The sequence below is a fragment of the Scleropages formosus genome, chromosome 20 (genome assembly GCF_900964775.1).
Source record: "Scleropages formosus chromosome 20, fSclFor1.1, whole genome shotgun sequence".
In the NCBI taxonomy this organism is placed as follows: domain Eukaryota; kingdom Metazoa; phylum Chordata; class Actinopteri; order Osteoglossiformes; family Osteoglossidae; genus Scleropages; species Scleropages formosus.
Genome location: NC_041825.1, coordinates 12,693,227 through 12,717,263, shown reverse-complemented (window position 1 = coordinate 12,717,263; position 24,037 = coordinate 12,693,227). Strand labels below are relative to the sequence as shown.

At 44.4% G+C, this 24,037-nt stretch overlaps 2 protein-coding genes across 2 annotated transcripts in view; both read left to right on the top strand.

The window, feature by feature from the left end:
- The window catches only part of fam20cb (FAM20C golgi associated secretory pathway kinase b), a 42,144-nt gene extending 30,888 nt beyond the window's left edge, over nt 1-11,256 (top strand). Inside the window, exons 4-10 of the mRNA XM_018761503.2 lie at nt 1,081-1,173; nt 5,539-5,654; nt 6,199-6,379; nt 8,999-9,108; nt 9,403-9,484; nt 10,126-10,185; nt 10,936-11,256. Coding sequence (XP_018617019.2) covers nt 1,081-1,173; nt 5,539-5,654; nt 6,199-6,379; nt 8,999-9,108; nt 9,403-9,484; nt 10,126-10,185; nt 10,936-11,191 — 898 coding nt within the window. The 3' untranslated portion in view covers nt 11,192-11,256. The remainder of the gene's footprint in view (nt 1-1,080; nt 1,174-5,538; nt 5,655-6,198; nt 6,380-8,998; nt 9,109-9,402; nt 9,485-10,125; nt 10,186-10,935) is intronic.
- A 9,264-nt stretch (nt 11,257-20,520) lies between these two features.
- Nucleotides 20,521-23,233, top strand: foxl3 (forkhead box L3). Its single transcript, XM_018761738.1, has 3 exons — nt 20,521-20,627; nt 21,447-21,615; nt 22,617-23,233. Exons 1-3 carry the CDS (start codon nt 20,521-20,523, stop codon nt 23,037-23,039), a joined length of 699 nt encoding a protein of 232 aa, XP_018617254.1. The 3' UTR covers nt 23,040-23,233.
- Nucleotides 23,234-24,037: the final 804 nt, after the last annotated feature.

Genomic DNA, 24,037 nt, shown 5'->3' with positions numbered 1-24,037 from the left:
TAACTAGGTGTTCCTGGAGGATTTGGGAATGCTGGAGGAATTTTTTTTCTTCTCTCTTCCCCCTCCGGGGGGTGCGGTGGCACAGCGGGTTTGGCCTGTGCCTGCTTTCTGGTGGGTGTGGGGTTCGAGTCCCGCTTGGGGTGCCTTGCGATGGACTGGCGTCCCGTCCCGGGTGTGTCCCCTCCCCCTCCGGCCTTGCGCCCTGTGTTGCCGGGTTGGGCTCCGGTTCATCGCGACCCTGCTTGGGACAAGCGGTTTCAGACTGTGTGTGTGTGTGTCCCACTTAGCTGCATCTGTAGGACCTTTTTACTCTGGTACAGAGGTGGCATTTGGTGGCGTGGGAATGGACCAAATGTTATAGGCCACAAGTCCCTCACTACTTAAACAGTATGTTATAGCACTGTTTTTCTTGCTTATACGGTTGGACATACTGCCTGTTCAAGGTATGACGCTGTCTGGACAGCAGTACAACAACAGGACCCCTCAAGGGACCGGAAAACTTTCTTGACCCAGCTCCAAGCACTCTTGTGTCCGCTCTCCTTAAATCTCCAGGGCTTCCAAGGTCTTGGCACAGTGCTTAACCCGAATACTTTCGTAGGATTTGGCCTGCAAAACACCGCTAAAGGGTCTAAAATACAGTCGAACAGTTGTACCTCGAGGTGGGACCAGTTAATACAGGAGAATGGTGGCCATTGACTGGCATGTTCTTGCGGGCACGTTCAGTAGAATATTTTTGTACGATCTGACAAAAATACCAGGCACGGTGTCAGACTGCGGTCTCCGCTTATATTTCGCCCCAACAGGTCTTAAAGTTAATTAACGTATACATCTTTCGAATGACTCCGTGTTCTGTTTTAGACAAAATTACAGAACACAGAGGAAGTGTGGGGGCCTATAAATAGGGCCAGATTGAAAATATGCCTCCTGTTACACGGTGCTCTCCATAACCTGGGTCAGTCTCTTAAATAGCTCATCTGAGAGTGTATTTTTATCAGCCTTAACTCGGTTTGGGCCGGTTTTGCGGCAGCACCTCTGCTCATGAAAGGGGCTCCATGCTAAGACCTGACCTTTACCTTGCAGGCAAACCAGGGAGCAGGAGACGCCGCCCGACTTCTTCTACTTCTCCGATTTCGAGAGGCACAACGCCGAGATCGCCGCCTTTCATCTGGATAGGTAAATGTCACACCTGCATCTTTAAATGTCAGCTGAAAGACCAAACGGGGGATTGAACGGTGCGCGTCCCACGGAAATGCTGCGTGCTCGCCCTAAACGACGCAAATCGTCAAGAGACGAGGTGTTGCTCCCCGCAACCTGCCAGCCGCTTTGGCGACGGGTAGCGTTATGCCCCCCCAGCGCCGCAACCCTCGACTCGAGAACAATGCAATAAGCAAACCATAATGATGTATAGTTAAGTGTAAATACATCATATGCAGTCTTTTTTTCTTTTTTTTTCTCTCCGTACTGTAACTTTTCAAGAGCCTTAACACTTAAAAAGTGTACAAAGCAGGACATCCTGATTGAGGTTTGCTCTGACATACGAATGAACAAACCAATTTATTGGTCTTCCTAGGCACCGATTGCCGGGGGGGGCAGAGGGTCGCCGTCACGTTTATGGTAGTCACTTTCCAAAGGGCCCATGTTTAAATCCCCACTGCAACTGTAACCATTTAAATTTAACTCCCCATTTCAACTGTTCTACTACAGGGACAGGTACCTTACCATGACTTCAACCCGCGGTGGCGCTCTTACCTTTAAAGGTGCGGCTCTGAGACGGCGTCACGGCTGGAACGATGGTCACCTGCGCTGATCCTCAAAACTGCCGACTTTGTCCGTGCAAAAAGCAAAAAAAAAAGAAAAAACAGGTCAATATTTGAAAGTACCTTTGTGTACAAAGCTCACAGATACAAGCTTATTGTAAGTTGCCTTGGGCAAAAGCATCAGCTAAATAATGTTTAATAATATCGATTCAAACTGTTTGTGCTGCATTCGAAATTGCTGTTCAGCACTTGCAACACAGGCGTGTGCATGTCAGAAGTTGGTAGTAAACAAAACGTTTCCACCCCTAGGGAAAGATCTGTTGTTTTTATTGTTTTGGGCTTATGTGGTTATGAGGGGGCAGAAGAGCTTACAAGTGGGCTTACGTGGAATTGATTTAAAAAAAAAAAAAAAAAAAAAAAATTCTTGGGAAGGGCTTCGTTTCACAGGCGTGACCCACGTTTTGTCTGTGTCCGGACCGAACGTTGCCATCTTTATCAGCGCTGCGGCGAAGCTGTGCTTCTGCTTTCCAGAAATATTTCTCTGTCTCCGCGGCGGCCTCGTCCAACGTGCACTCGGTCACCTACGATGCGCCGAGTTCATCCCCCAGGCTCAAGGTCTATATGCACAAACCCAGCGGCTGCCAGGGCCCACCGCACATCTGGTCAGGGGAAATATCTGGTCGCTTCGCAGGCGTGCTTGTGGGCAGGGAGCGGAGACCGAAAGCATGCAAAGCCTTCGCCGTTTCTAAATATAAGGGCGAGCGGTTCGCCAAAATGAACAGGTTTTATTTCGGCTCCAAATGAAAGCTCTGGTTCTGGTGAAGCCCCGCTAATCCTGCCTTTTTAGCAGCGCCAAACGCGGCGCTCGTCAGCTCGCCGCTCTGAAAAGAGGCGCGCTTGCGGAGCGGCCGCGAGGGAACGAACGAAGCGCTGGAACGCGGGCCCTCTGGGGCGGGAGTGCGATACGGGAGGGCGCGGGGCGCTCTTCGATTGCGCCGTGCCCTAGGGCGCCGAGGCGGGACCGTCCCTCGCGTCGGCCCGAGCGGGCGGTTGGAGGGCGCTTCCACGTAGGCCTTTCAAGGGATGGATCTCGAAGGAAGATGTGAAGAGCGAGCAGGTGGCCCTCGCGGCGGACCGTGTGGCGAAGCGGCCCCGGTACGCTACCCTCGGAGTGGGAGGGTGGGAGGGAGGGAAGGGGAGGGAGAGTCACGCCACCTCGGCTGGCTCTCGGTCCTTTCATCTCCCCAGGCCTTGGCTCGCTATCGTATCATAAATGGATGAATTATTCATGCGGTCGTGCGCACGGGAAAGTGAGTGCGGCTCTTGGGCGAGTACGGGCAGCGCCACGCGGCTTGGGCCATATCGATATTTTTGTTTGGGGGCTCAGGGCTCTTGGCTTAACACGGTTTATTTTTACCCTCTCTTAACCATTCTTACTGGATTCTATAGTGTGTGTGTGTTTTTTTTTTTTTTTTTTTTTTGTGGCACAGCAAAATGTGTTCTTTTGCAACCAAGTATGTTATCCCTTTTCACAGGGTTGACCATAAATAATAAAATTTAAAAAAAAAAAAACAGGGGGGGTCTCATTGTTTAATTTCTGCATTTCCTCCTTTCTTCGGAAGCAAAACGGCTTCAGGACAACTTTTAAAATAAAATCAAAGCTGGATTAAAGACCTAGCCTTTAGACCGAAGAAATGAACGCGCGCACTCCACGGGTGTGTGTGGGGTCGCAGCTCCCTCTGTTGCACGCAGTTGGCAATTGCACAGTTTCCTGATTTCCATTAGGACTGACTGAAGCCTGACCTTCCACCTTTACCCATACCTCCTTCGCCCTCAAGCCCATTAACCTTTAAGATGTTCCTGGTGCTTGCTGTGAAAAGCTATTAAAGTGTGCGGAGGGACAAAGGGGAGCTGCTTTTGTAAGATAAATGGGCCCCGTGTCGGTGACCGCTTTTTTAACCTGCCGCAGTTTCGGCCTTACGTTTTATTACTTTCACAATATTGCAGACTTGAACGGTTTTGCCTTTATTATTGTGGATTTATAGAATTAGCTTAATTAAATTAGTGTGACAAACAAAAAAAGGGGCATTTAAACCGCGCCAGGATGCGGAAGTAAATTTATCTCCGTCTAATACGCCGTCGGCCCTCGAGGGTATCTTTGTCGTAGCTGCCAGGCGGTTCCTCGGAAACACCGCCAAGGTGCTTTACAGTCCAGCGTCTCACGCGGACGGGGAGAAAAGCCTTACTTTATTTCAAAGCGTCCGTTCTTGTTGTATTTAACGTCAAACGTGTGGGTTTCGGGGAAAAAATGGGTTAAAAACGGATCTTGTGAACTGCGCGGCGACGGCTCGTGTTCCACCCGGAGGATCAGTTCAGCCCAGCGCCGCTCGGCGTCGGCGTCGCAGACATCGCGTCCTCGTGAAATGCCACTCTTTGCTGTACGTTCACTTCTTCACCGTGACGGCTTGTCGGAGTGACGCCGGTGACGGGAGGAAGGGAGAGGCGCCCCTGTAATTCGATTGCGACTTTGCTTCTCCGTTTGATTCAATTGTCGTAATCCAATAAACGCGTTGGCGCATTTGCGTGTTTCCGCCGAAAGTGCATCAGAGCCCCAGCGGTCTCAGCAAGCGGCCCTGTCCAGATGACAAGCGTCGCTCATCGGCCCCCGACGGACCCCTCGTCATCTGGACGGTGTAGCGGATAGCGGCCCGGTTAAGGCTGTCGCCTGGCTGCCTGAAGATCCCTGGTTCGAACTCCGGGCCTGCTTCTGAACCCTCGATCAGGCGATACAGTGAGGATACCCTGTTTAATATCTAGCATTTTTGATCACCTTGGCAAAGTCGTTTGTTAATTATAATAATGGTTATAATAATCTGGAGAGGGTGTCCAGTAGATGGGGGGGTGCGGTGACGCAGCGGGTTTGGCCTGTGCCTGCTCTCTAGTGGGTTTGGGTTCGAGTCCCGCTTGGGGTCCCTTGTGACGGACCGGCATCCCGTCCTGGGTGTGTCCCCTCCAGCCTTGTGCCCTGTGTTGCCGGGTTAGGCTCCGGTTTGCCGCGACCTTGTTTGGGACAAGCGGTTTCTGTGTGTGTGTGTGTGTGTGTGTGTGTGTGTGTGTGTCCATTAGATGGCCTGTCTTGGCTCCCCCTGTTGGTAGCATTATGTCATGGCACACAGTTGCCGTCAAAGTCAATATCTGGTCCATCATCCCTCTGGTCAAGGCATTTACATTTATTCGTTTAGCTGACGCTTTTCTCCAAAGCGACTTATGATGTTAAGCATCTTACAATTATTTACCCATTTATACAGCTGGGTAATTTTTACTGGGGCAATTTAGGGTAAGTACCTCGCTCAGGGGCGCTGCAGCCGAGGGTGGGAATCAAACCTGTGACCTTTGAGTCCAAAGGCAGCGGCTCCAACCGCTGTTGTTACCAGCTGTCCCCGTGTAACCTCGGCGCCCGATCCACAGCAACCGTTGGAACTGCACGCAAAAAAGCTTCCAGCTGTTGCGCGGGGCAGGAGACGCGAGTGATCCGGGGGCCTGGAATCTGGTACGTCGGAGCGCTCCACGACGATAATCCGAGGATTAGCGGGCCGTCTCGGCGCATTAGCGCACGACGTTGGGAAAGTGCTGCGCCCAGCTGACTGCGTGGGCCTCTTGCCCTCCACCAGACACGGCGTTAGACACGTCCCGGGCTCCTTTTGCACGATCGCTGCGCGCGTAGGCAACATCGCACTTGCGCGTGCTCCCATTAGTTATGCTGCTGTCGCCGCTGTTGCAGGATCCTGGACTTCCGGCGGGTGCCTCCGGTGGCCGGAAGGCTGGTCAACATGACGAAGGAAATCAGGGACGTGACGCGTGACAAGAAGCTGTGGAGAACCTTCTTCATTTCCCCAGGTGCGGACCTTTTTGGAGCGGGCGGCTCCCGTTGCCGAGCGTGCTGCGGATGTCGGTGGGGCGGGGTTGAGGGTTCGAGGAGTTAGGAAAGGTCGTAAAGTGTTTCTGTACCACGTATGTCGTGCAGCGCGCGGAACGCCGACCGGAGATCCGGAGTCGAACGTCAGATGCGGTTGGGAAACTTGAGAAAGACGAGGAAACGTCCGCTCCGTGTCGGACGCGCGCTGACGGGACCCGTGTGAATAGCTGCCTTAAATTAATCCGTATACTGCGGGGAGGCAGGCACGTTCTTCGAAGGTCACTTGTCGCAAACGCCTGTCTATGCTTTACAGCGGTAAAAAAATGAAACGATGCCTTCGAAACTTTCAGCACTCTGCTCAGAGAGCAGTATTCAGTTAGGTTCAGCTCTAACCAGCGTTTTATTTCTCTGTTTTTGCTATGTATTTTTAGTGTTATACATGGAGGCAGCGGCTTCGAGGTTTTTTTCCCTCTTGATGTGAATCTGGATAGTTTTTCTTCAGGCATTATTTCTCACCCTCTACAGCCAATAATATCTGCTTCTATGGAGAGTGCTCCTACTACTGCTCGACGGAGCACGCCCTGTGTGGGAAGCCAGACCAGATCGAAGGATCCTTGGCCGCCTTTCTCCCTGACCTGGCCCTGGCCAAGCGCAAGACCTGGAGGAACCCCTGGCGCCGGTCCTACCATAAGCGCAAGAAGGCCGAGTAAGAGCTCCTCGTGAGACGGGCCGCTCTCATCCTCAAAGCGGCAGCGGTTGCCCGTAGTCCAACCGGGCTCAATCTGAGCACCTAAGCACCCATTTAAACCAATTATTTCAGTGATCCAACTAATTATTTCAATGATTCAACTTGTCTCTCATAGAGTTGAGGTGGAAGGTGCCCGGGAAATTGGTGTGTGCTGCAGGCCTTCTGTTCAAAGCACCAAAAACATTTTTTTTTTTTTTTAAATATACTTAAGGTTTATCACAGTGCCACAGGCAAGAACAAGTAGTTTATATTTTGTCCTGGAAGAGCACATTTCATACCACGTTCTGTACCTGTTGAATCAAAGAGCTGCCATAAAGGCACTGGCCCCAAACAGAGGGGTGTAGGAGTGCGCTGTGTTTGAATGGTACGTTACCGCTTTCCCCTTTCCCCTTTAATTGCAGTGTGAAATTAGCCTTTTACTAGGGTAAGGCGCTCAGAATTCGGTACCGCATCAAATCAATTAAAAATTGAAGAAATAACATTTAGCAAGATGAAATAAGATAATTTAAGCCAAAATAAAGGGATTAATGAATGAAAACGGAGGTTTCGGCTGCCAGAAACAACAAATTAGCACAATCCCAGCATTATTGCTGGGAATAGATTGCAAATACTCGTGAATGCATGATGCTTGATTGTTCCGTCTCCAGAGCAGACTTTTTATCAGGGTTGAGCCACCATGAAATATCTTTCAATTATCTTTTACGGTTTGTGCTCTTCAAAGGTGTTATTGTGTTCTGCTATTTATTTCAAAGTAATGTGTTGCTTGCCAAAAGTTGAAATAATAGGCCTGCAAGTCTAAATCACAAAGCTGTCATAGTCGGTTTAATAATATATTTAGTCTGATGTCTGTCATATCATTAGATTAAAGCAGAATTGTATGAGCTGATCGTGATTTTTTTTTTTTTGCTTTTTTTTTGCTTTTTTCAACGGAGGGCCACGCCGCATAGATGCTGCACTGTAGCGCATTACAGCCCCTGTGACAATGAGGCAAATGCAGTACTTCAAACGCTCATTTAGAACAAATAATTGAATTTTCCGTCTGAACGTGCGGAGAAAGGACTAATTGTGTGACTTCAGAACAAATTGATTTAAAGTATAATAGTTAAACTGTTCTTTAATTAAAGTCTGCGGGGTGTTGTAAACACAAAACTTCACGCATAAAAGTCAACTGGAAGGGTGTTTTTGTTCAAGACTCCAACAGTATAATCCTCTCGGTTTCTTGCTCGGTAAAGATAGCGAAGGCATCTCAAAGCAAAGGCAGGAAAACAGAAGTGGTATTGAAGCGTTCGCTCCGATTTTACCCCGGTACCTGAAACGCTGTGAACGCTGTGAACTCCAGCCTGCTTCCTCTGTTCCCGCTCCTTGTTGCGCGCGCAGCGATGCTGCCGGGCTGCCGCCGTGCCCTAATCCTGCCCCCGGCGGGTGCAGGTGGAAGATGGAATTCTGCGGCCGAGGTCGGGCTCACGTGCTCTGGGGTCGGGGGTCTGCGGCGGCCGCTTAAAGAAACGGGGCCCTCGCAAACATGTCTGCGATGAGCTGTGCGGGGTCCGTCCCGGTCTAAGCGGAGGTTGCGCATGTCGTGGCAAGGGAGTCATCCTTTTTTTTAAAATGAAGAAAAAAACACAAATCGGTGTTGGACATCAGCCAGTCGAAATGAGTTTACCGCAGAGTTGCACAAATGGGACGCTTCCAACGGTGTATTTGTAGGTTTCAAGATGGTGCTGAAGTAGCTTTCTTAGTGAGGGGAAGAGAAAGAATAAACAAGGTAAAATGAAAAGGAAACCATTTAAATACCCAAACTCCTTAGTTTATGTACACGGTCGGGACCAGGATTCTGGTAGCGACGTGATTTGTTTGCGACTCCGGAAGTCACTTTTTACCCTGTAAGACAGAGTCAATAGAAGCATAAAAATATACGCCTCTCTCATGCCTGGACTTTAAAGATACGAAGTAACTTTCTTAGAAAGTAGAATCAAAAAATGAAAATAAGATGAAAAGATTAAAATACACACACGTGTATCACATGTAAATTGTGCTTCTGTTATGGTTACGTTTTCTAATTGAAGTGTCCAGCGACACATTTATTTATTCACATTTATTAATTTAGCAGACGCTTTTGTCCAAAGTGAGACACGAGGGGTAGTAACTAGATGGTATTTTGCCGACACCTTTGTTCGAGGTGACTTTCGGTGCTGGATACACAGCGGTGGACTTCCTAGAGTCGCTCGCACATCTGTACGCCAAAGACGTGTCTTTCAGGTGGATCGGTGACTCTAAATTGCCCTTATTGTGTCACTCTGCCGCGATGTGTTCCTTCCCAGTGACGGGCTGCCGTCCATCCAGGATGAACCCTCCCAAGCCAGAATAGGCTCTAGACCACCGTGACCCTGACTCGAGACAAGTTGTTTTCGATGGGGAGCGGCTAATGCAACGTGATTTGGTTTGTGTAAACCCTATGCGCCGGTTGAGGAACGCTCCCAAAGGAGCCGACAGGGCGTGGACTTCTGTGTTCTTTAATAAGTCGTGTGTGTGTGTGTGTGTGTGTGCGTGTGTGCGCGCGCGCGCGCCCACCAACAGATGGGAGGTGGACCCAGATTACTGTGAGGAGGTCAAGCAGACGCCCCCATACGACAGCGGCACGCGTCTGCTGGATATCATGGACATGACCATCTTTGATTTTCTGATGGGTAAGAGGCATTATGTCATTGCTAAATAAAATATTGTATCATTTAACAGTAGCATTGCAGACAAAATCTTCAATGTATGGAAAGGTTTTTGACAAGTTTGTGTTTTATTGCAATTCTTATAGCCTATCCAGACTGTAACCACATATGATTTTGTCTCTGTGTGTGTGCATGTGTAATATATCATATAATATTATTATTTATATACAGTATATATTGTAATGATATGAAAATTAATTGTGAAATTGGATTCTCCTCTTGAATTTCTCAGACCTGCTTGCTGGTTCTTTTGCACAGGTAATATGGATCGCCATCACTATGAGACTTTTGAAAAGTTTGGGAACGACACATTTATCATCCACTTGGATAATGGGAGAGGGTAAGGAGCTAAATGCCGAATGGGCGAGGGGGGGGGAAAAAAGAAAAAACATACCGGATGAAGTTTAAAATGTTCAAAATTTTTCCAGGTGACTGTAGACAAAGGTTTCTGTTAGCACTTCTTTAGGCTTCAGCCATCCGTTCACCATGTTGCTCTACGTGGTTTCAGTACATTATCGATGCGTCATGTGTTGTTCGTTATATCTGTTAAACGTTATATCCGAAAACTGCAAAGTGTAATATTATTTGTGCTATAGTTTTTTGTGTCCTCATCGTTAGTGCATATACATATATACACACGCTGACGTTTTCTATGATTTAAATTCCTGTTGGGCGTTATGCAGGGAATAATGTTGGACTGCTTTTCAACATTAATATGGCGCCTACATACAGTATGATACTGTATCACCATGTGTAATTGTAGATGTGCTGAATAAGAATCATCCAGGATCTTTAATAAAAAAAAAAAAAATAGGTTCTGGATTTTAGTTCCAATAAATGCTGCATCACATACATTTCTGTCCTTCCTCAGAGGCACCATTCCTACAAAAAGTGTAACTACAAATAGCAATAATGTTGTAAATGTAACCTTGCCAGCTAAACGAATGGCTCAGTGTGTCACGTCCTCCTTTCTCCGTGCAGGTTTGGGAAACACTCCCATGATGAAATGTCCATTCTGGTGCCTTTAAGCCAATGCTGCAGGTGAGTTTCCCCATTGCGGTCGGGTCGGCTTTAAAATGTCAATAAAACGGCAGCGGGGGTGCGGTGCAGTGGGTTGGACCGGGTCCTGCTCTCCAGTGGGTCTAGGGTTCGAGTCCCGCGTGGGGTGCCTTGCGACGGCCTGGCGTCCCGTCCTGGGTGTGTCCCCTCCCCCTCCGGCCTTACGCCCCGTGTTACCGGGTAGGCTCCGGTTCCCCGAGACCCCGTATGGGACAAGCGGTTTCAGATGATGTGCGTAAAACAGCAGCTTTCTGTTCTTTTTTTTTCTCTCATAAGTTATGAAGCCTGCGCTTTAAATAGTTAGCGATGATTATCACTGAACCCAGGTTGTAACGGCTTGTCGGGCGTCGGTGTGGGCAAAAAATATAAGGCACAGAACTCAACAGGGCTACGCTGACTTGCTCGACTGTTTGGAGCGTGTCCCCCACCATCCTTGGTTACCTATGACTAAATGACCAAAAAAAAAACCCCTTTTCTCCAGCTACGTAACTCCTGTTTTCTAACATGTCATTAAGTGCATCGAGGTGAAACGCGGTACATGTGTGTGTACACGTCCCGCGCTTCTTCCCATCTGCATGCGTAGAAAGGACAGAAAAATGGGACGTGCGGTCCAGGGACACGGTAAACGTGCACGGGCTTTGGCTCCTCACCTGAACGAAGGGGGCGCGGGAAGCTTCGGAGTCGGGGAAGGGTTCCGACGCGTCTGCGCCACTGAGCGGCTCGTCTCCTCAGGGTGAAGAAGTCGACCCAGCTGCGTCTCCAGCTCCTGGCCAAAGAGGAGTACAAGCTGAGCGAGCTGATGGCCGAGTCTCTGGAGAGGGACAAACTGACGCCCGTGCTCATCCGGCCGCACCTGGAGGCCATGGACCGGCGCCTGCGCCTGGTGCTCAGGGTGCTGGCCGACTGCATCGAGAAGGAGGGCTACGGCGCCGTGGTGGAGGACGACCTGGACGCGGCCGGCACCCGCGGGGTCCAGAGCGGGAGGTAGTAGGCAGCGCTCTCCCCGCGCTCTACGCCAGCAACATGCCAACCCCCCCCCCCCGTCCCCAGCCCTTCCCCGGAAGTCTTGCAAGAGACGCTACGATTTACACAACTTTTTTGAATTCAGTGAATTCCAAGACTTGTTTATTCCTCTATCTCTCTTGTATGTGCGTTTGTATATAGGTATGTGTATGTAAGCTTATACAAGCTTGTGTGCAAGTATATAAACATGCATAGGGGAGGTGATAGACATGGTCTTGTTATATAACAGGTTTTATTGCTCAAATCTGACAACTGTCAGGAACTGTCGTTTCTGTTCTCGTCAGGTTTTTTTTTTTTTTTTTTTTTTTTTCGTTTTAAAGGAAGGCGCTGATTGGAGTGCCGGTTTGCTCCAAAGTCTTTTTCTTTTTTTTTTTTTTTTTTTTTTGGTTGTCCCACCAGCCTCAATTGGCCTTAAATTATTTATTAATATACTTTTATTTGTCATGAACGTCCATTTGTCTGCACAGATAGAGTAAGATTGGTGAATTATTTATCAGTGTGCAATTTTAGGTGCAAGGGAGACGAAAGGGGCATATCGGCCACACTTCCTGTCTTTGTAACCCAAACACTTGTGGGTAATTTTGTCAACTACTCAAAAGCTTTTCTTGTTTTTGCTGTAAAACAGCATGCATGCATTAAAGAAATGCCTGCCTCTTTTTTTTTTTTTTTTGTCATGTTCAGCAGAGCCCATGTTCATGTAACGGCATTTTATATTGGATTTACAATCGGATGAGCATTTTTCTTTGTCGTTTTCTTAGGAATTCATCCTTTGTTTATGTACAACTTTGCATAAATATATAACAGTGTATGATCTTACCATAACGTATCATTTTATTATAAGAGAACTGATGGAATAAATGTTAATGTTGTTCTGTGTGCGCACAGCAGACACAGGCCAGCTCCGTTTGGCTTTTAGTACACGCTGCTGAGCTCCGTAGCTCTAACCTCTCGCTTTCCGTACGAGAAGTGTTTTTTTTTTTCCTTTTTTTTTTTTATAATTATTTTGTTTTGTTTTTAAAGCCTTATTTTAGGTACTCTACGTGTCAGTGCAGTTCATCTCTGTTAAACTGACTTTTCCTTTTCACATTGCGAGGAGCTGCCAAACTAAAACTGCTTTTCCTTGTTATTAATTTCCATTCCTAGGTACAGTATTGATTTCTTTGTGTATGAAATGGATTTAAATGTGCATCCATACGTATGGTATTGTCACTACTTTAAAACACAACAAGCCTTAACCAGTGTACATTATAAGTATACATATTTCATCGTTTTGCCTAATGGTCATGATACATTGATATGTAAGACGATACATAACTTATTTCACACGTTCACCAGATAAGCCCAAATGTAATGTATTTTGTACACGTTTTTGCACACTTGTAATGATTTTAATGAACTTCTCTCTACACATCTCAAAAAAGATGTGCACTTTGAACTTTCTTCTGTTTACCAGAACCTTCTCAGATTCAACTTCAAGGACAAATTCATATCGACATTTTGTTGGCAGTTGATCCCTTCCCCCCCCCTTCCTTTCAACAGAATTTCTGATCACACAGGTTGTCTTTAAGACGAATAAAAACGTGTTCCCGGAATACTTTCGAAAGAATTCCCGGTCCTTTATAGACCGACCTTGAGACTGAAACGCACAGTAACTCTTGACTAATGTAAGTCTGCTCCAGGCTTGTCGTTTGTACAGATTCCAGGAGAACAAATACGGTCAACTTGCTAAGATGAGGTGTGACCCTGGACTCGTAGGAAAACTTTTCCCAGACGCAATTGGTGTATTACGATAAAATGAACCGATACAAATGTAATTCTTTCATGGTTGAAATGTTCTTCAAATATTGTTCAGTTCAGCTGGAATTGCCAAATGTTTTGTCCCCCACATGTCCCATGTTTAGTACCAGTATGTGGTGTGAGATGCTAGTGCTCCATCAATCCCTGTGTCTCTTGCATTTCCCGTTTTCTGTTTTTGTACTCGTTACCAAAACTAAAGCTCTTGGACATAGAACTTTGTATGAACGTTTTCTACGAGTGGGTTAACGGCAGAATAATGGTGACTTTTTCTGTACGTGCAGACTGCCTGACTGAATCGCACGACAGCTCCGCGTGGCCAGTACGAACCGTCACGTGAAGCGTTCGGGTGGCGCGTTGAGTTCGGATCGGAGCGCCAAGAGGAAAAGGATGGCGTTTATACGATATTTTAATAATTCCTTGCCAAGCTCCATAGAGGAGGCCAATAAAATGCACACTTTGACTGAATTCACAGAGCTGGGCTGCAGTAGAGCAGAGGAGCAGCACACAGAATCCCCAACCATGTCTTCATAACGCCGAACTGTAAGGCCCGCGGTAAACGGATCAGTTTGCAACGTGTCAGTGTGTGTTTTGTCACACGTGCTGACAGCCAAGGCTTTATTAAATAGAAAAGAAATGCTGCATTATTTAATTCATCGCAAACACTTGTTTCATCTCTAGCATAAGTACCGGTTAGGAGCAGATCCTCCTGCGTATACAGTGCCTCATGTGAACACATTTTGTTTTTTTTGTTTTTTTTTTTTTCCCCCCCCTCCTTTTGTCTTGACGTGTGTGCACTACGATCACGTAGCATTGTTAAAATGTGTCCGTTGTCTGCCCTTCTTCTGAGACCCAGCATCACAGCGCTCTGGACTATGGGGTTTCCTCCATCCCTGCTGTTTGTGCAGTGAAAGTCTATGAAATCGCTGAATTCTTCCGGAACAGAGTGCAGCGTTTCAGAAGGAGACAGCCGGACACATGTCCTCTTTAGACTTTTTTTCTTCTTCTTCTTCTTCTTTCCAGATATTTATTAAAGTTAAAGTATGGAGTTAGATGGGAATAGTTTTTTGTATTCATGTCAAGTTTTTGGGGGTGCTTAAATGTAATGTCCTGATGTTTATCTCATATTGATCACAAAGCGTGGCTGTAGTTTTACCTGCTGTCAGGCAGGAGAGTGCAGTGCTGGGGTGAGAGTAAGATGCAACGACAGTTTAATTGGATTCAATCCAGTGTCTGTGCAATGATAGAAATACTTGAATATTTGGGTTTACTAGAAAAAAGAAAAAAGAAAAAAAAAAAAACACTAAAAAAACTTCCTTAAACCTGGATTTAAAAGATGAGCAGGAAATGTGGTAGAGATGTCAGTTCATCTTTTCCTAGCAGTGGTGACCAGGATACTTTTTTGTTCTCATAGCTCAATGTAAATAACTATAAATACTTTGCTAACATAAGAAGCTGTGGTTCTGCAGCAGTATGCTTATTTTTCTTTCATGCATCGTTTCTGTGGAATTTGTTTGCAACATGGTAAAAGTGCAATAAAACAAAAAAAAAGAAAAAAAAAAGAAATGCGTGTTCCTTTAAGCTGGAAAATCAATACAGTTTTGTCAAATTCTCCAATTGCAGGGGGGCAAAAAGCTGACAGGTTTGGTCATCTTAAAGTTGAACTGCTGGGAATACCGCTAGCAAAAATTTAATTGTGTGTTGCCCTCCTGCTTTGGGCTTCTTTAATTAAAACAATTAATCTGTTAACACCTGATATTATCTGAATCAACATTTGAAATAGTTTAAATGTACAAACCATTGCTTTGTTCCCTTGTATGGGATTTTGCAATTCACAGACAAGATGTTAAATACTGTCATGCAAATATGTTGTCACTTAACTGAATACCTGATTTGTGTTCTGGGCTGCAGATACTCATATTTTCATACTGTGTATAGGATGTATTGATTTAATGATGTCCATATGATCCATCCAGGAGCTGAAAATGTACTGTTAACTGAGAGTGCAGGTACCACTTGACATTGCCGTGTAGTACCGGCGGTGGCCGCTGGGCGACAGTGTTGCTCCATGAAATTACTCCGAAGACCACACGATGGCAAATCTCTGCAATTCATAAAGGCAGGAGATTCATAGAAGATAATAACCATAGATTGTGGGAAACATTTGGTACATATGTGGTTTTTCCTCCCCGTCTGAAGGCTCTGGGTTCAAATCCCACTCCTGCTGTAGTACCTTTTGACCAGGGTTTTACCCCTAATTGACATACAGCAGCTCCTCATGTCACAGACATTCGAGTTAGGATGTTTTTTGAAGATACAGTCATTTTCCCATTTATTTATAACTGTTTTCTTCAGCATTATTTTTTCGTGAAGTTCCGCTCTTGCAGAGCAGAACTGCCTTGAGTTTCCACACTCGGCTCTTATTTGGCAGCTTAACACCCGAAGAGATTAGAAATGCGTGGGGCCGCTTTCGTTCAACTCACTTCCACTGCGTTCACAGCTCATGTCCCGTGTTTGTGAGTCCGTGACTCCGTACAGCTTTCTGGAGAGGGTGTGCTTTTATTTTCATTTATTTTCAATGAATTTTAATGTAGCTTAACTTTAAATTAAAAAAGGTTGTCTTACAAAGTATTTTAATTATTAATGCTATACCCCAAACTTTTGATAAACTGAGAGAGTGTTTTTTTCTATACTTCTTAAATTGTGACTTACAGGTAAAAGTCACTATATAGTTGAACAAGTCAATTCACGAACAGACCTCCAATATCAGTTGTGTTTGTGAATTGAGCAGCTCATGTAATAAGAATAACCTACTCTGTAAATGAATAAATTACTGTAAAGTTGATTATAATGTTGTAAGGTCCCTTAAAAAAAAAAGGGATAATATATTTCATGACCTATACATTGACATACATTCTTATGTAAAGAAAATGTCCATAAATTACGAATAACTAATATACATGTTAAATACATGCTTGGAAAAAAAAAAGTATTTGCACGTGATACTCAGTATGCAGATATTCTCCAAAAATAATTTAAAGGCTTGCTGAATCTCTAATTTTCCACAGTTTGCAAATAACACATTCACATTTTTATGCATTTGGCTCTCACTTTTCTCCAATGTGATGGAAAACTAATGAAAAATATTGCCAAAAGAAAATTTTACAGAATAAAGTGATGCTAGTGAAGGAACTGAAATAATCTCCCACCATCAGCAGGAACTGAAAACACTTGTTAATCTGGAATGCAAAACACAAAGGATTCTAAAGATTGCATGGTTGCATAGCGAAAACGACTCTCCAGCAGCTGTTGACACAAGAACACGTTTTGTAAGGACTTCTTTAATATCTGTGATTACACTAAATCCCCCATTCAGAAATCAAAAATGTAAATCCCTTGGGTAAGATTACGAAATATGAGGTTAAGTTCAGTCAAAATGCGTTTAAGAACTTGCTTGAAATGAAACAAGGTGTTCTGAACATCGAGCTTACCAAGTTTTGAAGATGCAAACCCTTCCAAGTAACCCAAACCCTACGCTCTGGCGGGGTGGGGGGAGCAGGCAGAGTCATCTTCCATTGCATTTACTGTTGCTGATTGGGGAAAAGCAGCGAATAAACATTATAGTCGAGGTACATGTATACAGAATAATCCGTCACCACAAAATCGATTAAACCCAACAGCTGAATGTCTTTGTCAAATACATTGTATTGCTCAAAAGATCCGCTTTATTTATTGAAGAGTCAGATATTGTTGTCTAAACAAATTCTTCCATGACATCTTGTATTAAAATCAGGAATGGAATCTACATCTTTTCCAGCTGGAAATGGCATTTATAACAGAAGGTTCAAATTTATCACACACTTATGCTATACAGCTATAAACTCAGGCATAAATCAAACAATTACTAGTTTTCCTTGGCAGCAAATGTTCTTAATATATGGAGATTAGTATCTTTTAACGGTTTAAGGTACATTTAATTTAAAATAACTAACTATACTGTGCATCATCAAGATACTCTTTTTCAGTTTGTTAAATTTTCTCCTAATTTGTGACTTTTTCCAAATGTTATTCATGAACATCGGCAATAATGTGTCAAACACTTGCTAAAATTTCACAACATTTGTATCTTCTTGTTTACCTCGTTTTATAGCTTTGAACAGATACATACTGATGTATGTGTATATGTTTATGTTAGTGTGTTTGTTTTACTTGTCTGAAAGTTCAAACTGTGTTTAATTTATATTTCTTTATCGACAACCCAAAATTCGAGATCTGCTACATACGCAGTAAATACACGGTAAATGCAGCTGAAAAAAGAATAGAAGAACGTAGATGGATTGAATTGTTTTAGTTCGACAGTCAAGTTCTCAGACTGGTTTGAAGTGAAGCAAATTATATGAATTCTAAATGGATGAACCTCAGTGTTTAATTAAATAAAAGGGGTTTCACACTGTGGGAAGCTGGTAGTGATTTAGTTTTCTACTTGAATAAGAATGAAATTAAGACTTTTACAGGAAATAGACCAAGAACCAAAAAAAAAAAAATTATCTTAAACAGGAAAGTATAAATTTGATGCATATTATGTTATAAATTGGAGGGATGCAGGATAAATGTGTTACAAAGGATGGCTTGTAGGGTAGTGGTTAGCACTTTGGGCCTAAAGGTTACAGGTTTGAGCCCCACTGTCAGCTGTAGAACCCTTGAGCAAGGTACTTACCCTAGGACTGCTTTAGTAACATCACCCAGCTGTGTAAATGATTGTAGGCTTATAATTGTTACCTTAATATTGTAAGTTGCTTTGGCGAAAAGTGTCAGATAAATGTAAAAGAGGGAAAAACTTTCAAAATGATTAGAAAATGTGATTATCATAGAGCACACGAAAGAGAAACACCTCAGCTTATACTTCTGGGTTTTCGTACATATGAATGCATACTTTCTGAAAAATAGCCGCCTTACTGCTACCTGCGTTAGTAAAATGATATGAGGACACAACACCTATGGACTTAGAGTATCTGTGTTGCCTTTTCCAAACCCTTTACAGCCCTTGAATACAAAACAGCCAAAGCATCTATTTTATGAATGAAGGAAATACTGTTGAGACAAACATCCGAGGGGACAGAGACTGTAATCGCAGTCAGCGCAGACAGTCGCCCAGAGGAAATGCTGTCATGGGAATGCACAGAGAGCGCCGTGGGAATACTACGGTATCTGATTGCAGCTTTCGAGTCGTACTAATTCGGCCCGTGACAGTATGCCGTCTCACCGTCAACATCGCATCGCAACGTTTCGTTATTAACTAATTAAAAAAGTATGTACCTCTGATTTCTTGAGGGACACACTTTTTGACGTGGTCACATTTCCTGTGCTGAAGCTTCAAGCACTTGGAGATAACAAGGCTAATACAGACACGAACCCTGGAGCTACTTATCCTTTGATACCAGAGCTAAATTGTCATAATTATTTCCTACAAAGAAGTTCTATTAATAGCATTTAACACATATCTTCCTCATAAATCTGATGGTTGATTTCTCATTAATCTGACGGTAGGAAAAAAGGATAAGTCCAGTTTGTGAAAATGTCTCTGCTTCAGTGCACGTCCCTCACTCGATTTAAAGCTTTTTCAAACACACTTTGAACGTTTCTTTGAAATACAAATGCAAAACATGCAAGAATGCAAAAATGTGCAATATTTACAATACAACTTGCCCTTATTATAAATAATAAATATAATGAATAAAAGATACATGTTGTATGGGTGAGTGACCCATTGTAAGTAGTGTATCTAGCAGTGTAAATCACCTTGGTAAATAAGGTATGTGGGCTGGTAACACTACATAGAGTTCATTGCAAGTTTGGAGAAAGTGTCTGCTAAATAAATAAATGTAAATACATGTATCATCGCATTTGTGATAAGATTTTTTTTCTAATTTGCAAAAAACATTTTCACAATCCTCTGCTATTTTTTTCCATTTATATGTTTCAAACCGGATTGTATCTTTTCAAAAAATGGGAAACAATATGGCTATCAAAAATTGATTTTTTGAACTGTACACCACAGCACTTTCCACATAATACATTAGTGCAGTGTGCATACAGGAGTAGTAACATATCCTTATTATTATAATTATTAATTCCGTTCCTTGTTCATTTCCATTTCAGACCATTTGATTTCAAATAAGTTTGAAAATGCTGAATATATATGTTCTATAAAAAAGCAGCCTGGTACTTTCCTACACTTAATAATACTTGAAAAAAGCTAAATTAATATGAGCTGTAATTCATAATGAAGCATCTGTCACATTGATGTGAGTTTCATTTCAGGCCTCTGAAAAAAAAAAAATGGCAAGATTCTCATCCAGCGCTCTTTAAAGCTCTGAATAAAAACAAGTGATTTCAGCTGTATCCCAAATTCTGCATCAGCAGTTTTTTTTACACAATTACGATATTAAAAATACTGCGGACAGTGTAAAAGTTACAGTGAAGTGGTTTTTACATTTACATTTAATAATTTAGCACATGCTTTTCTCCAAAGCGACGTACATCTCATGGAAAAAACAATGTGTTCATTACATTAGCAGAAAGAGGGACATAGTTGCAGTGTGTGATTAAGTAGTTCTCTTGCTTCTTTCCACCACCTGCACCAATGTTCGTCACACGAGTAGCTGCATAAGACTCGGAATATCGACCATTCCTGATCACCTTCCTACTCATTTTTTCGGAATGGCCTTCATCTGCAATTTAAGAGAGACTAAATAAAATGGCCTTACGTTCTTAAGTTGTTCTAGTTTCGGCACTGCAAGCGTACAGTGGACCTGCCCCACTTCCACCATCCCCAGACAAGAGGCCACACACAGAGGCCTCAGGCCCCAGGCTGTTTTTCTCGATCTCCGAAGCCCCACAGTAGCCCCTAAAATGCTCTGTTTAAGGACCCTTTGATCACACATCCCCGCCTTTTAGTCACGGAAATACAATTTATAACTATTATACAGTATTATAGATAAGATCTGCAGACCTCGCATTGTTGGCTGGAATTCTGCAATTTCAGAAAACAGCACAAAAAGTTCTTGACTGTGCGTACGGTAAGAAAAACCGGGATGAAAAATGGTATGTTAAGGACTTGTTTGTTTGTGATGGATGTCCACATGCTACCTAGTTGCTCTTCGGGTCCTGGAATTAAAAAAAGGCCTAGAAAAAAAAAACTGGTAACAGTGTGCTTAGGACCACCCAGGATGGGAGTGAGTGGCTTCAAACTGATGACGCCCCGGGTTCAGGGGTTCATGCAGGCGGTGGGAGTGAAACCATTTAGCCCCTTATCAGCGCTTTAACCACCCAGAGAGCAGAGAGCAGCATCAGGAGCAGGGCTGTTCCCATCCAGGGGACACGCAACAGTCGGCACCCGGCACGCTGATCGGAGCCGCGCTCCCGCTTCAGTACCTTCTCATCGCTGGTCTTATGCGGCAACTGTAACACTGTCACTCCGCACAGTGACACACCTGAGCGATGTTTGATAATACGCAGTATCCGTACAACTGCTTCAATTATGACGGTGACGGATACCCTACCTGTGGTACTGATGACGAGAAGAAAATGTGTCGACCTGCGTACAGGTATTTTCATTAAAATTATACACAAGCAATGCTGCTAACCTCAACTTAAATTAGCTGCTTCTATTTATCCTGTATTTTATTCCATTTCTTCTGTATTTAGCAGTACTAAATGTTCTGTATTTTTATGCTGCATCACACTCTGTGAGCTGCAGAAACTGAATTTCATAATAATAATAAGAATAATAATAGAGTTATTATTATTGTTGTTATTATGAAATTTTATTATTATTATTATTGCTGTTCTTGTTGGAGCTGTTTTACTTTGTCTATTCAGAATCTTTCTGATAGGATGTATGACTCGAACTGTTAAGAACTGGCTTTGTAATGTCATTGTTACTGCAAAGGATGTTTTATTTGTACGTTTAAATTATAAAGTGGGATTTAAACTTTTACTTCATCTTTAGGCCCCTAAATTATTATTATTATTATTATTATTATTATGTATTATTATTATTATTACTATTGCTCCGCAATTTACGGCAAAAGCCGAAGAAGCAAAGTGAAGACTCAAGTGCACTGATTGAGTGCTGCGTGTACGGTACCTGTATGGTATTTTACGCCGTACCTGTATGGTACCTGCGCAGAAACGGAATAATATTCATTGTCTCCTAATTAGCTGCAAGTAAGACGTTGCGTTTTGTGTTAAAAGTTCCCGTGTGAATCCGCGCGCTGCGGCGGGTCCGAGTCAGTTTGTCAAAGGTGTCTTAACCGGCGAGTGCCCTGGCCTGTGTGTGTGTTTGTGTGTGTGTGTGTGTGTGTGTCCCCTCCGCCCCTCCGGCCCACCCCCACGTGCCCTACCCGGCCGGCGTCCATCATCAGCTACATCGCGCTCATCGCCATGGCCATCCAGCAGAGCCCCGGGCGCAGGGTCACTCTGTCCGGCATCTACGAGTTCATCATGCGGAGGTTCCCCTACTACCGCAGTAACCAGCGCGCCTGGCAGAACTCCATCCGGCACAACCTGTCCCTCAACAGCTGCTTCGTCAAGGTGCCACGCAGCCGACACACACACACACACACACACACACACACACACACACACACAGACACAGACACACGCAGCGCATCGGTCCGTCTCGCTCCGCCCACGTGCTCTGCACGTTCCACCTGGCGATTAACGGAAAACAGTGTCGTTTACCACCTTGTCACTTGTGTTTGGGCTGCGCTCGTCGACGAATGTGATCACGGCTCACCCGCTACAAGGAACTTGATTAAAATATGAACCTTTCGAATATTATACATCATTGTTGTGTTCACCTGGCCTGTATTTTGCTACAAACCGCAACAAGTGCGAATGATCCCTGCTGGGACTTATGACTCTCATATTATGAGACAACTTCCCCTTTGGACACTTCCTAGAACTCACTTTTTATGTACTTGTAGTACACAGTTTTGAGTTATGAAATGATTAAATGTAGTTTACTTCTTCCTTCCATTTTTCTGTTAAATGTACTAATATTTTAGGTTTGTGCCGAAATACAGTTTAACAGTATGTTGAAATCCGAATGCTGGTGACAACTCAGCTGCAATGGGAATCACATAACGAAAATGTGTTTTCAGAAATGTTTTCCTCTATTGATGTTGGACAAAAATCTCTTTTTAAATTCTTCTTTTAAAACACCTCATTTTACATTATTGCAACCTTACTTTTTTACCATGCACCGCATCTTTCCAAAACATCACACTGGGGTTATAATAACTTCTATACTTTCAGCATTTCAAGGAAATATTTCAGCATTTCAGAAGTCCAGGCAACAGAGCAAAGTATTTCCACAAATTTAATTTCAATAGTTAATAATTCTCGGTGCGGTACCTCCAAAGACCAACTTTCAGTGTATTTCAGTCCGAGTTGCCAGCGGCACCATGATGCTTGGGCACATTTAATCACCGCGTACGTAAATGATGTGCTGTAAAGCTGCACATGGTAACACAGAAAGCGTTAACTTACTAAGTGTTAAGAAAGCAAACTCAAGAAAGGCTTCTCTATAGGTTCCCAGGACTGAAGGCAATGAAAAGGGCAAAGGAAACTACTGGACTTTCGCCACAGGATGCGAGTCCATGCTGGACCTCTTTGAAAACGGCAACTTTCGCCGCCGCCGCCGCAGACGCAACATCAAGATGGGCTTCCGGGAGCCCCCTGAGGCCTTCCTGCCCATGGAGGGTCCGCAGGAGACCCCCATGGGGCAGCTAGACTCCAGCCCCTTCTGCTCCATTGACCCCAGCCAGAGACAAGCCCCACTGAACCCCCCCTCCCTGGGAAAACCTGATTCTGAAATTAAGTTCAGCATTGACTACATCCTCTCCACCCCAGACCCCGCTCCTGGCTTTCGCCCCCCTCATTCCAGCACCACGGGACCCCAGATTCAGCTGCTGGAGCCCCAGCACCTCAATCTGCACTTCTGGACCATGTGACCCTCTGACGGCTGTGAGTAGAACTGTGCCGTAGCCCAGCTGGAGACTGCACCCACAGCGGAAGCACAGCTCCTTCCTCTCGCTCGTGAACGTCAGTGTGAAAATGACCTGCTACCATAGGCTTCTTTCCCTTGGCTTGGATGCAATTTTTAATCTTTACACATGATGTATAGCTTCGGATTCGTGTCCCGTGCGCCGGCGTCTCACAGTCGTCTCTCTGACGGTGTAATAAACTAATGGGACGTTGTGTTGAGGATTTTGTTACCTGTGTTTGTTCTGTACAGAAAAGAAAAGGAAAGAAAAAAAAACACTTATACAAGCGACTTGGTGTATTTTGAGCATGAAGTCTGGACCTGGATGAAATCTGGGAGATGCTGACAGGCTGACTGTTTACCAAAGTGATGCTGGAAGACGTGGTATCGTTGTCATGTTTACTGTTTACTTGTGTAGTTGCGGAATCGTGGAGCGCAGAACGTAGGAGCAAATTAAGCATGGAGCAGCCAAATTCTGTTGATGTTCCCCATTTCCCATCCGCTTGAATGAAATACTCAAAATGTTATGTCAAAGGACTAGCAGGATTATGGGTAAAATACTTGCTCTTACACTGCATCACACTCACAGGCTCTGGAGCTGAGTTGCAGCATTTAGATGGTGAATTACAGGTATGAATAGTTAATGTTGCAGCATGGTAAAGGTGCTTTAAGTTGAAATCTCTGAGGGCTACATGGGCAGCACACAGGCGGGTGTGATGGAGGTGACATTCTGATGCTCCGCACTTCAGTTAAGGATCACGGGTGGTGCGAAAGGCTCGCTTTGGAAAGTCCACGGTCTAGCAGTAGAAGAAGAAACCACACCTTAGCCCAAATATTGTGAACCTTTATGATACAAGATGCAACCTTTGGGTGGTCATCAAGTCAGTTGTATTGTCAGTCACTGGCAGAAGCAACTTTTCAGTTTTTTTTTTCCGTTGTTTTCTCGAGTACAAATAGCCCCATTGC